Raw genomic sequence first — 15,136 nt, 5'->3', positions numbered from 1 at the left:
TTAGAAGCCTGAAAAAAAAATTAAGTTTTCTACCTTGGATGACCTCCGCCAACATGAGGTAGGGTAAAAATAGTGTTTTTTTTACTGTGGTGTCCGCCTAATCCACATATGTTCCAGTTTTGCAACCAAAGATTTTCATCAAGTTTGTGTTTGATAACGTTGTCGTAAAATCAAAATTTTAGGAATTATTAAAAAAAAATCTTTTTTGACACCCAAGCAGAGGATTTTTTCCAGAGTACATACCTTTACTACATAAAATGTAAATATCTTTTAGACCACCTTTTGAAAGGTAAAACCTCTATTGACTGGACTAATTGTTAATACGAAGGAAGGATGGGTTTCCTCCGTGGTTACTCCTTGGAACAATATTTTTCGTCACAAATTTTCAAAAATCGTTTTCAACTTCAAATTGGTTAAATTGTAAATGATAATAATAATTGTAAAATAATTTGTTAATTGCCACAAAATTACCAAAGCCATTTCGATTAACAACTTTCTCTGTTAGGGTGGTATAATTAGCTTTGTAATGGAAACATTTCTCGCGGTCCTCTCTAGGTTTGGAAGTTTCAGTTTCGAGATCCCTATTATTAATACTATTTTACTCGCCGGTGACCAATTCCACCCACCATGAATGGCCTTGTATCATTGAAAACCTACAACACAAACTCACACGAGACGAGGAAAGGAAATTAAATAAGGGCACTAGCAGACGAGAAACTTTAGTTGCGGGCATAAAAATCCATTACGGCATTTGAAGGTGTCATGAACGTGCGCACACAAAAAATCCAAAGTCAAAGTCGTTGCAACGAAGATATTTGGCGAATTGCGAAAGGAAACAAAATTTAAAAAAATACATAAATAAAAAAAATTGAAACTGAAATTACGAAAATGATTTACCTGCACTAAGAATAGATGTATGTGTTGCGATTGTATTAGGACAAAGGTAACTGTGGACTTATTTTAAAAAAAAAAAGACAAATAGATAAGTAAGGGCCCGTTCCCACTTCCGTTTTAAATAGGAGGCGGGTCCCGTTTTAAAATCGGATGCCCTATGGCCCTGTTCACACCTCCGTTTTAAAAACGGATCGAAAGTGTGAACAGCTCCATACAAAACTATGAGCGAGCAAGTTCCAACACGATTTTAAAACGGACGCGCTGCGCTGGCGATCCATCCGACAAAAAATGCCGGATCCGTTTTAAAATCGTGTCGGACAAGTGTGGACAGCTCCATACATCGACTATAGCCGCTAGGGCATCCGATTTTAAAACGGGACCCGCCTCCGTTCTTAAAACAGAAGTGGGAACGGGCCCTAAGGCCATGTTTTCTACGAACCTTCGCCAAGAGTGCCAGGCAGTGCCAGGTCCAGCTGGCAGACCAGGAGACAGATGCACAAATATTTTTCTTTTCTAAAATTTATTTTTTATGCTTACTCAATTGTCACTTCATCTATGGTCACTTCTGTCCCGTTTGTCTATGGTTTAGGAATGTCGGTTTTTCAGTGTTTTTCTATTATTTCATAAGTGAGTTTTGGGTTTAAACTGCATTAAACGATGGATTTATCATTCTATTTCCACTCTAAACCATTTGTGATTATGCGTATGCATAAAATATAAGCCTAAACCTTATTTTATTTATAGTTTCTTTGTCATGCTATAGTAGATTACTTCAAAATGGCCGCCGTTTTTTATGTAAAATATTGTTAAATTAAATAATTAGCAGTATTTTAAGTGCCTGATTCCACTGATTAAAGAAAATCAATATTTATTGTTAATCTTTTTTTCGTGAAAATAATTTCGGCGCAATTCCTTCGTTCCAATGAATTTTGACAGGTGTTCATTGTAATGCCTGTTTTGTTTCAGTTGCTATGATTCATTGGACAATTTGATCGTATGTCACAAAAATAAACAATTCCGAAAATGCGAAGCAAAGGGACAGAAACCGGCGAAACCCTCGAAGGTATTTACACTTTTTAAAAAACCTTTAAATTTCAATATAACATGCTGACTTTTCAAGGCCTTTTAATGTTCGATTTTTCCCTGTTCATACAAAATGTTCCAAAATCACGAAAACTTTTACATATTCCACATTATCAAATATATATACATATATAACAGTTTGATACTTTTTAGCAGACGCCCAATGTTTTGTTTAGATAATAATAATAATATTTGGCTAATTTATATAGCGCCGTTTTCGTGAGAAATCACCTCAAGGGCGCTGTACAAATATATTTCTTAAATATTTAATACTAGAACTACTGACTTATCTCTAAGACTTATATCTAGTGACTTACGACTAAGGCCTATAACTACTATCTTAACGACATATACACGAGTATTTACATATTTGGCAACTTAAAACTAAAATTAAAATTAACAATTTAATCTTACTAACGCCAGAAGAAGAAGGAAGTTCTATTATATTAGGGTGGATTTATTGTTAGCTGGATATATTATATGTTAAATGAATTAAATTAATGAATAAAATCAATCAATCGCCAATCTTAAACGCATTTAGATGATTCATCTGCCAACAATTAAACCGATTAACTTGTTATGTTCCCGCTGATATTGTCCATTGTCCACTGGTAGGCAAGTCAATAGCAAAATTGAATGAACGGAATCGCTAGATAATGTAACAATTACGGTATAAAAAAATGAAAAAAAAGAAATATTTGGATAGAATGACGGATTTATGGAAATGAGTGTCTGAAAAAGTGAGTTTTTAGTTTGGATCTAAATTCTGTTGGGCTGGTTATACATCTCAATTCCATAGGAAGTTTATTCCAAGCCTTGGGGCCGGATACTCCGAATGCACGATCACCAAACTTAGTGTTCGGATTTCGCTTAGGCTCTTTCAACCTTCCAATTGCAGATGATGTCGCTGATCTAAGAGTTGACTGCCTTAGACCAGTATTTTCCGGAATGCATAGCTCAGTAATATACGGTGGCGCCATTTCGTTGATAGCTTTAAACACCATCCAGCATAGCTTGTACTGGATCCTTTCAGGACACTTCAGCCAGTGAAGATTTCGGAGGTGTTCCGAAATGTGCGAAAACTTGGGTACCCCGGTGATAAGCCTTGCTGCGGCGTTGAACACTGATTGTAGTTTATCAGTTTCGCATTTAGGAAGATTTGCATAAATGCCGTTGCAATAGTCAAGACGTGATACTATATATGAGTTCACAAGTAATTTAGTTGCCTCTGTTGAAAGGTTTCTACGAACTGACTTAAGTTGTCTAAGGTAGAAGAACCCCGTGCTAACGGTCTTATTTACCTGACTTTTTAAAGAAAGGTCTGAATCCAGATAAACTCCCAGAAGTTTGACGGTTGTTTTAGCAGTTACGTCGTTGCCGGAAATAGCGATTGGTGAGTTTTCTATTAAATGTTGGCGTCTATGTGTGGCTGCCCAGAGAAACTCCGTTTTTGAAGGATTTAGCTTAAGTTTATTTGAGGACATCCAGAGATTGATTGCTTCTAGACACTCAGCTGTGCGAATTTTTAGGCCGTCGATCTCATTTGGTGAGCAGTAAAAGTATATTTGCTGATCGTCAGCATAACAGTGAGATAAAAGGCCAAATGACTCGATAATTTTTGCGACGTCATTTGTAAAAAGAATGAAGAGAAGTGGACCCAAAACGGATCCCTGGGGTACCCCTGAAGAGAGTTTTGAGAAGTTGGACTGTTTATTTCCAACCTTTACTGCTTGCGAGCGATTGGATAGATAGGATTCTAGCCAATATTTGATGTTAGAATGTAAGCCAAACGTTACTTCTAGTCTCTTAATGAGAAAGTCGTGGTCAATGGTATCAAATGCAGCGCTCATATCCAAAAGTGAAATAAGTGCTAACTTACCTGACTGAGATGTGTCACTTGTATTTATAATAATATTATTGATTGCCGTGAGGTTCTAAAAATATTATTTAAAAATGTTTGATGATAAACGAGTTTATTGAAATAGTTTGCAATATGTGTATTTTAAGAGTTATGCCTGTGATAGACCATACTATGAGCGCGCTTTATTCTTGTGGCTTGGCCTATTTCAGCATATCGCTCGCCATACATACCCATTGGCATTCCCATGGCATCCATGATGCATATAGCGTAATCTGTTAGCCCCATTAGGGTGGAGACACAATACGCTGTATGCAACAAAGCGTTTTATATAACACCATACCGCTCGCCATACAATCCCGTACAGACATGGCACACCTGACAGATGATGTGTTATAAGTAAGGATGTGGCGAAGGTGATACGCGGTGATCTGCTAGCCAGGAGATATTTGAAAATTATGATCCTACAGTATGCAGGAGGGGGGGGTCAGATCAATTTACTGAGCGCCGTGATCACGCGGTTGTCTTTTGTCAAGGTGAGAGATCCCATACAAAGAAATCATATTCTGCGGCAGTTCGCCTCAACATATAATCTACGTAGGCCACTCCCAAATAAGCGTTGATACGTATATAGCGTAATGAGTCATAAGGCTTTAATCAAAAAAAATTGACTCAAAATAGAACTTTAGTGGCGCACAACGCCGCTCCTGGAAATTTTCTCCCGTTTATACTCCTGTTGTCGTACTTAATAAATGTTTGGTAAACTTTTAGGATGGCAGGCCACGGTTAATATGAATACATTTATGAAAACTCACTTTGATTCAACTTGATTACTATAAAAGACTGAATGAATATTTGAATGGAAAATAGTGCATTTAAAATGACAATTAAGTAACCAAAACTAACTGACTAACCATCACTCCGTTTTCCTGCAGTGGCATGCAAAGAGGATGACTGCCAAACAACTCGGTCTCTGTCACACACTCCTTGCTTCACACATTCTCACACTCTTCTCTTATCTTATAACAGTCAACAATCAAATGATGATAAGCCTGAACTAAAATATTGTTTTGTAATTGCTCATTATAGCCGTGAACTCGCTATTGTCGTGATCGTTAAAACAAAGTTTGACTGTACATCTATTTCAAATTTGTTTTCGTGGATGAATGCAAATCTTGGAAATGGTTATTACCCCATTTCCAGGGATCCAATCGAGCTCCAACTCGGCAGATAGACTCCTTGTCGACTTTTGATGGCAATCACCCACACACATGTGGACATTTATATATTTACTAGCTGTACCCCACCACGCCTTGCTGTGGCACAGTCTGGCTGCGCAGATAGAGAAACAATAGGGCGTGTTGCTTTTACGTCCAACAGATGGTGCAGTTTTTTTTAAAAAGCATGTTTTTACCTGTCACAAGTGACCTCTATTTTTTATAGGTATATATAGACACGCATATTCGAATGCAACTTTGTTTCAAGGTTTCAATGCAATCGGTAAAGAACTTATGGAGATTTAAGATTTTGAATAAACGAACATTTACATTTTCCCATACAAAATGACATATCTACTAAAAATCCAAGTGTGAGGTACAAAGTTACCCTATAAATTCGCTGTGAGCTTGCCGAGAGTGAGTGTGATAGTGTTGCACTTATCCATGGAAACCGCGTGTGAACAATAACATAAGACCGAGAGTTTGACGTTTACAAAATAATATGTTTTAAACCAAATTCAAAAAGAAAACTGCACTAAAACAGCAAAATGTAATACATTTTTAATGCTAAAATTATTTACAACTAATTATCACTTAACTAATGTCAATTGGACATTTTAAAAATGTCCAATTTCGTGGATAAATTAATGAATGTCATCCTGTTCTTTGTGGGTACAGCAAGGCATTATCACAGTAATTGAATAACAAAATTACATTAACATTTAGGTAAGTCTATAACTAAATGGATACAATGTTAAAGTAAGTCTTTGGAGAAATCATGCACTGAATAAAGATGTTATTTTAAGAGTCTTAATAATTACACACTAGATAAAGATACACTACATTAACAATTTTTAATTATGTACAACAGTCAAAGACAGGCCCTTCTAGGTACATTAAATTATCAGATCTACTTTCTGAATAAAATAAAAGTTATTGATGCGACGCACGGCAAGTACTACTACAAACACGTTGCATTAAAAATAGTATATATATACGGCATAGTCCAGTGGTAACGCATTGGACTGCCATTCCGAAGGTCGCGGGTTCGAACCCGGCGTGTGCAAATAAATTTTATTTGATTAATTTGTGTTATTTCACAATTAATTAATTAAAATAATATATAGTATATTTGCGGCACGTTCCAGAGTGGAAGATACTACCAGTATCGCCCTGGTGTAAGACCACCATTCAGAATTGAAACGTTGCTCCAAATGGCTTTAGCCGTGTTTAGTGACTAGATCTGAATAGCCAGGTACTTCCCCACCTTCCTCTTTCCCTTCCCCACTTACCTTCAGCCTCACAACATCCCCCAATTGGGGATGCCATAGTCTCACTGGCTCCAGACGGGAGCAGTTGGGACTCTTGTGAGGTATTCACTATAAACAAAAAAATAAAAAATAAATCAACAGACTGATGGAATCGGCAGCAGGGGCGCGGGATTATAGATTTGGCAACAACGCAAAATAATATGGCCGGTCACACACGGCAGACCACTTTTACCTGAATAGTACGCCTAAATGTTGGAAAAAAATTTATTTATCTTTTTTACTTGTACTAGCATGTAGAATCGCCTCCCGAAGTTATACGAAGTGACACCCTGTATATATTATATTGTGTTGTACACATAGCATAACTATGTAAAAAAAATGGATGCTTATGATTAACATTCAAATAATAAGATCTGATATGTTAAATAAAACATAAAAGTAAGGATGTTGTATATGCAATTAATTATTAATGTTTATTACAAACCAGTAAAACATAAAACAAGAAAATAATTTAGAAACAAAAAAATAATTTAAATTGTACCTATAGAAAAACTAATACCAATGAGTAAATAAAATACATAAGAGAAGAGACCATTGGCATACCAATAAAAAAATTCTGTCCAAGCGGTAGCACAAAAATGGCCGCCAAGATGGCGGCAACTCCAGACCGTTTCCATGGTTATTATTCAGTGGCTTTACATTTGGGGAAACAACTATTTATTTCTTATCATAACCTATTCATTCTATTTAAATAACACATTTTTGTTTGTACAATACTGTATTTAAGTATAATAATTTTTTTGGCAAGCCTAGGACTCTGTAGTAAATATCGAGGAATTATTAATCAATTTCCAAAATGTGCATTCATAATATATATTTTTTGTTTATGTTTTACTCCATAACCTAATCAACATAATTATACCAACATATAATGTTGTGGGCACTGCTTCATACATCGAGTTACATTCATGTTCTAACCAACGTTCCCTCTAATTTTTTCATTGTTTTTGCGGACCATCAGTTTATCTGTGCAAGAAAAAAGAGGCTAGTGTGCAAATATGCACATGCACGGTTAAAATTAAATTACAAAGTTAATGTACACAGGAAACACAAACACATTTTAAATGTGTACCAAGACTGCGAGCCGAACACTCACGACAAACAAAATGAGATTCGCACCTGTATTATTGTTACAATTACGGGTCCGATTTTGTAAATCCGGATATTTACCGGTGTCGGGAAGATTTAACGTTGGCAGCGCGTAATTTCTTAATGATCCATTCGTTTTATTTTTTATAATAGCGACTATTTAAACATTGTACATACAAAATATGATGTTAAATTTACTTATAGTAAGTTTTATTTCTTAGTTCTCCTCACTAAAAAAAGTTTCCGTGAGTCGTATATTTATTTCGAGTAGAATGTCTACAATACAGCCTTTCACACAACACGGCTTATTATCTTTATCGGGAGACATTTTCACACAAACAGATAATTTAAATTATTTACGTTCGCGACACAAGTTTGGACAACAAAGCAATGGCAAACTTCGACACTCCAATGGTAATGGTGCTGCAGTCGTTTCCGGGGAAGTAAAGCAGGTAGCCCCTCTTTCTGTTACACAGGTCTTATTGTGGAGAGATCGAGAGATCAAACCACAACGGGTTTTCATTGGTGGATAGCCAAGGGCTGGGAAGACATCATAAAATAACCATAGAAATTTCCGTGTTTTTTCTTCCGTTTCAAATTGGGTTTGGGTATACCCCCTGCTGTAGTGTGTATTGTGCATCCGTATAAGCTTCTGGCGGGAATGTCCTTGCGAAACGTCACGGATAATACACTATTTTTCTTGCTTACGCATACTTATTGTTTGAAGCAAAAAAGGGACAACAAGTATAAACGATGTTTGTATGTATTAGATTATTTTGAATGTGCTACAGCATGTTTTCGTGTTCTGTTAGTTTGACCAGTACTGAAAACAAAAATCTGGTGACACGTTCCTTACTTCGAGATGTGTGCAGGCAATTTTTTACAGCTGTGCGGCTGCATAGTCGCACACCTTAGTGGGAACGTTGGTTCCAACTAAACTTTCTTCAAAATGTTTTGAATACAGAAGAGTTATTGGTTGATTTTGAATCCTCAGGTAAATTGCTTCGAAGCACCTTTTTTTTCGCTGCTACGGGCAGCTCTTGGACACCTGAAAAGTACACTAATATCACAAACATGTTATTCATATGAAAATAGAAGTTACTAAAGAAAACGAATAGTAACACAACTAGGGTAGGAATTTTCAGCAGCGGTTGGAATAGTGATTTCCTAAAATTCCATTCTTAAATTGTAAAAAAGTAAATAAAATAATTTCATGGTCAAACTTGTCCTTTTTCACAAAGGTCTTAAATATTAATTGTTGAATGATATTTATTTGAATACTAGCTGTACCCCGCTACGTGTTGCTATGGCTCAGTCTGTGCAGATAGAGGAACAATAGCGCGTGTTGCTTTACATCCAACAGATGGCGCTGTTTTAAAAAATAACATGTTTTTACCTGTCACAGGTGACATCTATATAATATGGGAACATAAAAACACACGCATATTCGAATGCAACATTATGTCAAAAATTCAAAGCATTGAAGAACTATAGGAGATTTAAGATTTTGACAAAAAGACAAACGAACATTAACATTTTTGTTTACATAGAAGATAGATAAATATCAAGGTGTTATCAAATTGTCAAAAATAAATTGTTAAACCAAAATATATTAGCCCCGGACTGCATCGCTTTTTGCTGAGCCTCTGTATTTTTATTGTGCAATGCAAATATTTGTATGACGGCTGCCCTTGATGCCCAATTGATGAAATATAAAATTTAACCCGTTTTGTTATCATGTAGAATAAGCTCATCTGTGAATATAATTTTAACTAACAACATACTTAAATATTGTTCACTAAAACGATCAAATAATTTTTTTTTAAATGATTGTAAACAGGAACGCTTTTCTAAATTTTCACTTACCTGTGAAATGATATTCCTGTCGTTTTTTTTATTTGAACCGTTTTATACTAGTTGGCTGAACTTAAAACGTATTACAATGTATTCAATAAATTGCAGGCGACCCCCCTGAGGATGAGGGAGGGGTGTCCAGCAGTGTTCCGAGTGGGGGCGTCTCGCACTGGACGCAGCCCACCCCCAACCAGAGGGTCTGCCCCTCCACATCGGACATGCTGTATGTTAACGTAAGTTACTGAATATTATTTTTAAAAATTGGTCATTGAATCCTACACAGAAAACTCTTATAATCACAACACACACATACCGTGTGCATATTGAATGCAAAGAGATACTACATTCCAAGCTGCAATTTTCAGAATGTTGCTTTGTAGTATCTGATAAATAGCTGATTTTAATACCACAATTGTTTGTCGCGACCTGTTTGAAAAATAGGATAAGCAGCCCCTCTGCTGAAAAAGTTGTGCATCACTGGCATAAATTTACCATGCATGGATGTAGGTACTCGTAACTAGGTACCTTCATAAACATATTTATTGGTTTAAAAACAAAATTGTTGGTGAATTGTAATACAAAAAAAAATGTAAAAAGGGAACAAATTTGCGAAGCTCAAATTTCGCAGATTTTATGACAATTTTACATTGTGCCCGGTGGATAGCAAATGGTTCACATAGCCGACAATCTTACACAGGTAGTGCCATAAAAAATATGAATCCGTCCCTAACGGGATAGGGAATTCCCGCCTCTTTGTTTGCTACTACATACTTCTTCGAGAATAATTCTTGAATAATTTCCAACTACTTTCCATTCACGTATTCAGAAATTGTGTTGACAAAATTATTTGCTCGGTATATCTGTGAATTGACCTCCTTATAACAGTCAACAATTATATGAAGATAAGCCTGAACTAAAATATGGTTTTGTAATTAATTTATTTATTTATTCAAAAAACCGTTTTTAATATAAAAAACATACTCTGCACATCTCACTAGGGCATTCCTGTATCAAGATGTGCAGCTTTACCTTTACATCATTAAAAAAAAATACATATATGTAAACTTAAAATAATAATAACATTAAATGTAAACCCAAAAAAGAAAAAGTTAATGACACGGTTGTTTCGAGACCGGTAGACTAAAGACATTTGTTACAAAAATAAACAAAATTTTAGTAACAAATGTACGAAAAATAAAACAAAAATGTCAACAAAAGAAGCATTGGGCAGTAAGTTTATAGTAAGTTGGCAACAATAATATTCTTCTGTAACTAAAGTGCAAGGTACCTGTGCTGGCTTATCAGACACAAGCATAGGGTAACCATACTAACAATTACAACATGGATAGTATGAATAATAAATTATAAGAAAAAATAAAATAACTAAATAAAAATAGGTAAATAATTACTGATAGGTAAGTAAATAATAATAATAAATAGAAAGTAAGTAAATAAATTATGATAATTAAAGTAAATAATAATGCTCATTATAGCCGTGAACTCGCTATTGCCGTGATTGTTATAACCAAGTTCCACTGTATATATGTATGTACATTTACCATATTATTTATTTGATATCATTCCTCAAGTATTAATATGGAAACATTTGAAACTGCTTACTGCGGTTTAAAGCCAATGAATCAACCTAGATTTTCCCCTTTATCCCATATTTTTAGGTTCTATAAATTTGGGACATTATGACAAGCGATCGCTCAAAACGTTTTGGCAAACTTGCCATTAAATGCCAAAAATCGCTCGAGTGGTATTGTAAAATCAGCTAGCATAAGAAATGCATACCCTATGTTATCGGGTACAGTCTGACCAGTAATAAATAATAGTAAAATAAATGGAGGAGCTGAATAGTTAAAAATTAAGTCAAATTGAAACACCAAAATAGTTCAAAGCTAAAAGAGTGTAACTTTAAATACTCATCCCATAAACACAAGCTACTTAAGCTCACCTTAGGAAAAAATTGTTTTGCATACTGTTAAAATTTTTAAATTTTGTGTTATTTTGTAATAAATAAATAAAAATAAAATGAATAAATAGCACCATGTCAAAGTGCGTATATCATTTTTCACATTATACAGGGTGTAAGGGGGTAAAGTGCCCTAACTTCGGGAGGTGATTCTACATGACGGAAGAAGTAAAAAAGATAAACAATTTTTTTCCAAATTCCAACCTTTTTTCCCATACTAAAATATTTTTCCATACAAGAATGTTTATTTTCCCATACAAACAATTAAACTTTTTTTTTACCTAAAAACTACCTTAAAACATTGGATTTTAGGAAAAAGTAATTTATCTTTTCTACTTCTAAAATCATGTAGAATCACCTCCCAAGTTTTACTTAACCCCCGGACAACCTGTAAACACCGTGTTCTCATCACATTTTTTATGTAATTTAATATCTGAACCTGTTTTTTGTAATGCTTTTGTAAGTGAGATAATTGCATTGAATTTTTTTTTGTACTTTAGAAATGTTTTGATTTATTATGTATATGTACATTTTTTCCTCTTCAGTTGGAGGAGACTTACCCTGCCTCCCCACCCTTCCTCGAACGAGACCCCAACATGTCGTCAGCAGCGCGCTATTCCCCCATCCACCATGCGCCCCCGCCCCTCGCTCTGCCGCCCCTGGCGCCCCACTACCTGGGGAGCGTGGGCCCCCAGAGCACCCTGGGAGGGCAGCCCTACCTCCAGCAGTATGCACAACACGCCATGCATACTGAGGTACTATAGTTTTATTGCAACAACTCACACCAGTATTGGCATTAAAAAAAAAAATAATTATATTTAATTTTTTTAAATCTTATGATAAATTTTTCTGGCTAATTTTTCATTGCAACAGTGGAGATATCTTTTCCAAGCAAAAAATCCAGTTTCATCACATACTCGGAACCAAAATATAACATATATTTAGTTCACTTAACTTTCCTTTCTGATTGCTTTATAAAGTAATTTATCAGGTTGATTTTCATATTTTCCTGCAAAGAAAGCTTCAGTTGTACAGATGGAAATCCATTTGGGCATATTAATAAATATTTGATATGTTTACATAATTTTTTTTATTAATATTAGCTGGCAGGCACTGACCATAGTATTATTTCCAGCGAATGGCACCCCTGCTGCAGGTGATGGGCGAGGAGTCTGGCGGTGCCCCCGCGACCCCCTACTACCCGCCGCTGACATCGGGCGCAGAAGCGTACGGAGTGTCCTCCTCCAGCACTTCCAGCGCAGTCTACATGCCTCCCGGACACCACCACAATGCCCACCTCATGGACACTACGACAGACTTGCAGCTGGTTCTTGCTTCAAATGGTAAGCATTCTCCTACATGGCCCATAATACAGAAAATTGTTTTTATGCTTTCTGGATTAAAATTTTTAAATTATATATATTTTTTAACCTTTCCGCTGCATTCCCGATAAAGAACACCTGGGTATGTATTATTTTTGATAGTGTAGCATTCAAGTCTAAACTCATACGACAGAACATTTGCGACCTTTGTAAGTAACCTCACACCGGTTCTGCCTTTTCTCCCGGAAATCACTCAAGGGAAATTTCTAAGAACCCGCAAAATATACACAGTTAAAGCCTGTGACAGACCACGCTATAAGCTCGCCATATTTTCGTGGCTTGGCCTCTTTCAGCATATCGCTCGCCATACATTCCCATTGGTAGTGTATGGCCATGATGCGTATACCATAATGTGTTGCCTACCTCTTTTCTATAATACTGCTGTGGTAAGTAATAACACAATGTCTTCCTTTGTTTTTACTTACCTCGGCATTGTAAATGTTCTTTAAAATAAGACAGAAAATATAAAATTCACTAATATAAATTAAAACTTACCCAGCAGAAATATTTGAAAAAAACCCCTTGGCTCTGTGCAGAAACGGGCGGTCCGCTTGATAGATTCCTTATATTTGATAGATACCTTGACCCCGGTGCATAGTCAGAAAAAACACGCCAAACGCACAACTAACATTTCACAATTGAAATTCTTCTCATGAAATTGGTCATTTCTACAATTCGTTCTTGAGTTCAACAGCTCGGCTGTGGAACGATTTGCCGGCCTCTGTGTTTTCTCCCTCCTACAACATGGGTCTTTAAGAGACCAATATTATTCCTTCCTTTCCTCAAAAAGATCCTCCACACAGCATTGACATAGGGCCTGAGGGAAATATTTTGCAATACTGTGCATCCTACATGGAGTTAATGTAATAACAACAAAAAAAGTTTCCAACTACTCAGTTTAGTCTTTCGTAATTCATACTGTACGCAACCGGCGAATATTAAAAATATCTTATAATTAAGTACATAGTTTTAAGTGTGTTGGTCATATCAATCACCATATTTTTGTTCCCCTTATCCTATTTGCTCAGCATCTCGAGAAGTCCCTGTCCTACTCATTGGCCTCAGTCCATTGCATAACCTTTCTTTCTTTTCCAGCCATGAATCATCATCTGTTAGATAATTGGTTTATCATATGAAACTTTACATTAATATTTTGTTGGCAGGAGAGTACCACATGATCGACGGCAGCGGCATGAAGGCGGAGCACGTGGAGCTGCTGATCACTGGCGGACAGTCGGGCATCTCATACTCACTGTCAAGTGAGAACGGCTTCATTGTTGCCCGGCCCACTGTCACCAGCTGCAGTGGAACCAAGGATCAAGGTACTGATACTGGGTGACATTGTGATGAGAGTTAAGGAAGAGTAAGACAAGTAACTCAATGGTGAAAACCTTCTGACAGAAATAAAAATGCACAATAAGGGATGTTTAACGATGGAATCCAATGTATATACCAATAATTACGCATTTACATTTTCGTATAAAGCAATCACTTCGTGGTTTGACATTATAACTATCAATGAATTTCGTTTTATGTAGGTGCTAAATTTGAATGCTAAGTTGTGAGATTTTAATAAATAAAATATACAGTAGAAACCCGTTAATTCGAAAAAACGCGTAATTCGAAATTTTTGCCAAAAAAATTTTTTTCATACAAAATGGTTTTTCAATTCGAAATTCGTTAATTCAAAATTTATTTTTGTCCGCGCACGAAAATTGGTTCGTGTAATTCGAAAAAATTCTATTTTTTTTTCGAATCTAAAAGACAGCCGTGGCAGTAAAATGCCGAAAAATGTATTTTTACGTGGTTATACATCTTCCTAATTAGTATTATTATTTTGTAAATTTGAATCGATTTACACTGGAATGTCATATTTTTTCCAATTTATTTCGAATATCCGAGTTTGAAGGGCCGAGAAAATACGTTTTATGCGGAAATATGTCGTAGTTTTACGAATTTACACCAATTATCTGAATTGAAAGGGTCGGCTGTGAAATCTTGATTTACGCGGAAATATATTGTATTTTTACGAATTTATTTTGAATATCTGAATTTAAAGAGCCGGCCGCGATGGAAATCGGCCGCGAATTCTCGATTTACGCGGAAATATATAGTAGTATATATATATATATAATAACCCCGTTACTTCAAACCCCAATAATTCGAAAAAACGCATAATTCGAAATTTTTGCCAAAAAAATATCCACAGAAAAATTTTTTCATACAAAATGGTTTTTAATTCGAAATTCGTTAATTCGTAATTCGTTAATTCGTAATTCGAAATTTATTTTTGTCCGTCCGCACACGAAAATTTGTCTGTGTAATTCGAAAAACTTCGATTTTTGCGAAAATATATCATAAAATTTCGTAAATCTGAATCTAAAAGACAGCCATAGTGGTAAAATGCCGAAAAGTGTATTTTTACGTGGTTATAAATCACCCGAATTAGT

The 15,136-nt window shown here is 35.7% G+C and overlaps 1 protein-coding gene across 3 annotated transcripts in view; it reads left to right on the top strand.

The window, feature by feature from the left end:
* The first annotated feature begins 1,452 nt into the window (after nucleotides 1-1,452).
* Nucleotides 1,453-15,136, top strand: part of LOC149420869 (uncharacterized) — a 37,009-nt gene continuing 23,325 nt past the window's right edge. For 2 of the 3 annotated variants that reach the window (XM_089635598.1, XM_089635596.1), the window contains exons 1-6: nucleotides 1,453-1,521; nucleotides 1,861-1,957; nucleotides 9,435-9,559; nucleotides 11,850-12,059; nucleotides 12,440-12,647; nucleotides 13,850-14,008. In XM_089635598.1, the coding sequence (XP_089491724.1) occupies nucleotides 1,918-1,957; nucleotides 9,435-9,559; nucleotides 11,850-12,059; nucleotides 12,440-12,647; nucleotides 13,850-14,008 (742 nt within the window). In that variant the 5' untranslated portion in view covers nucleotides 1,453-1,521; nucleotides 1,861-1,917. Of the gene's footprint in view, nucleotides 1,690-1,830; nucleotides 1,958-9,434; nucleotides 9,560-11,849; nucleotides 12,060-12,439; nucleotides 12,648-13,849; nucleotides 14,009-15,136 lie in introns of all 3 variants that reach the window. The other variant, XM_089635597.1, reaches the window with a different exon arrangement.

Source organism: Hesperophylax consimilis, chromosome 9, assembly GCF_061612785.1.
Source record: "Hesperophylax consimilis isolate HC1 chromosome 9, BYU_Hcon_1.0, whole genome shotgun sequence".
NCBI lineage: Eukaryota > Metazoa > Arthropoda > Insecta > Trichoptera > Limnephilidae > Hesperophylax > Hesperophylax consimilis.
Note: the sequence above shows the minus strand (reverse complement) of the source record. Positions and strands in the feature narration are given on the sequence as shown.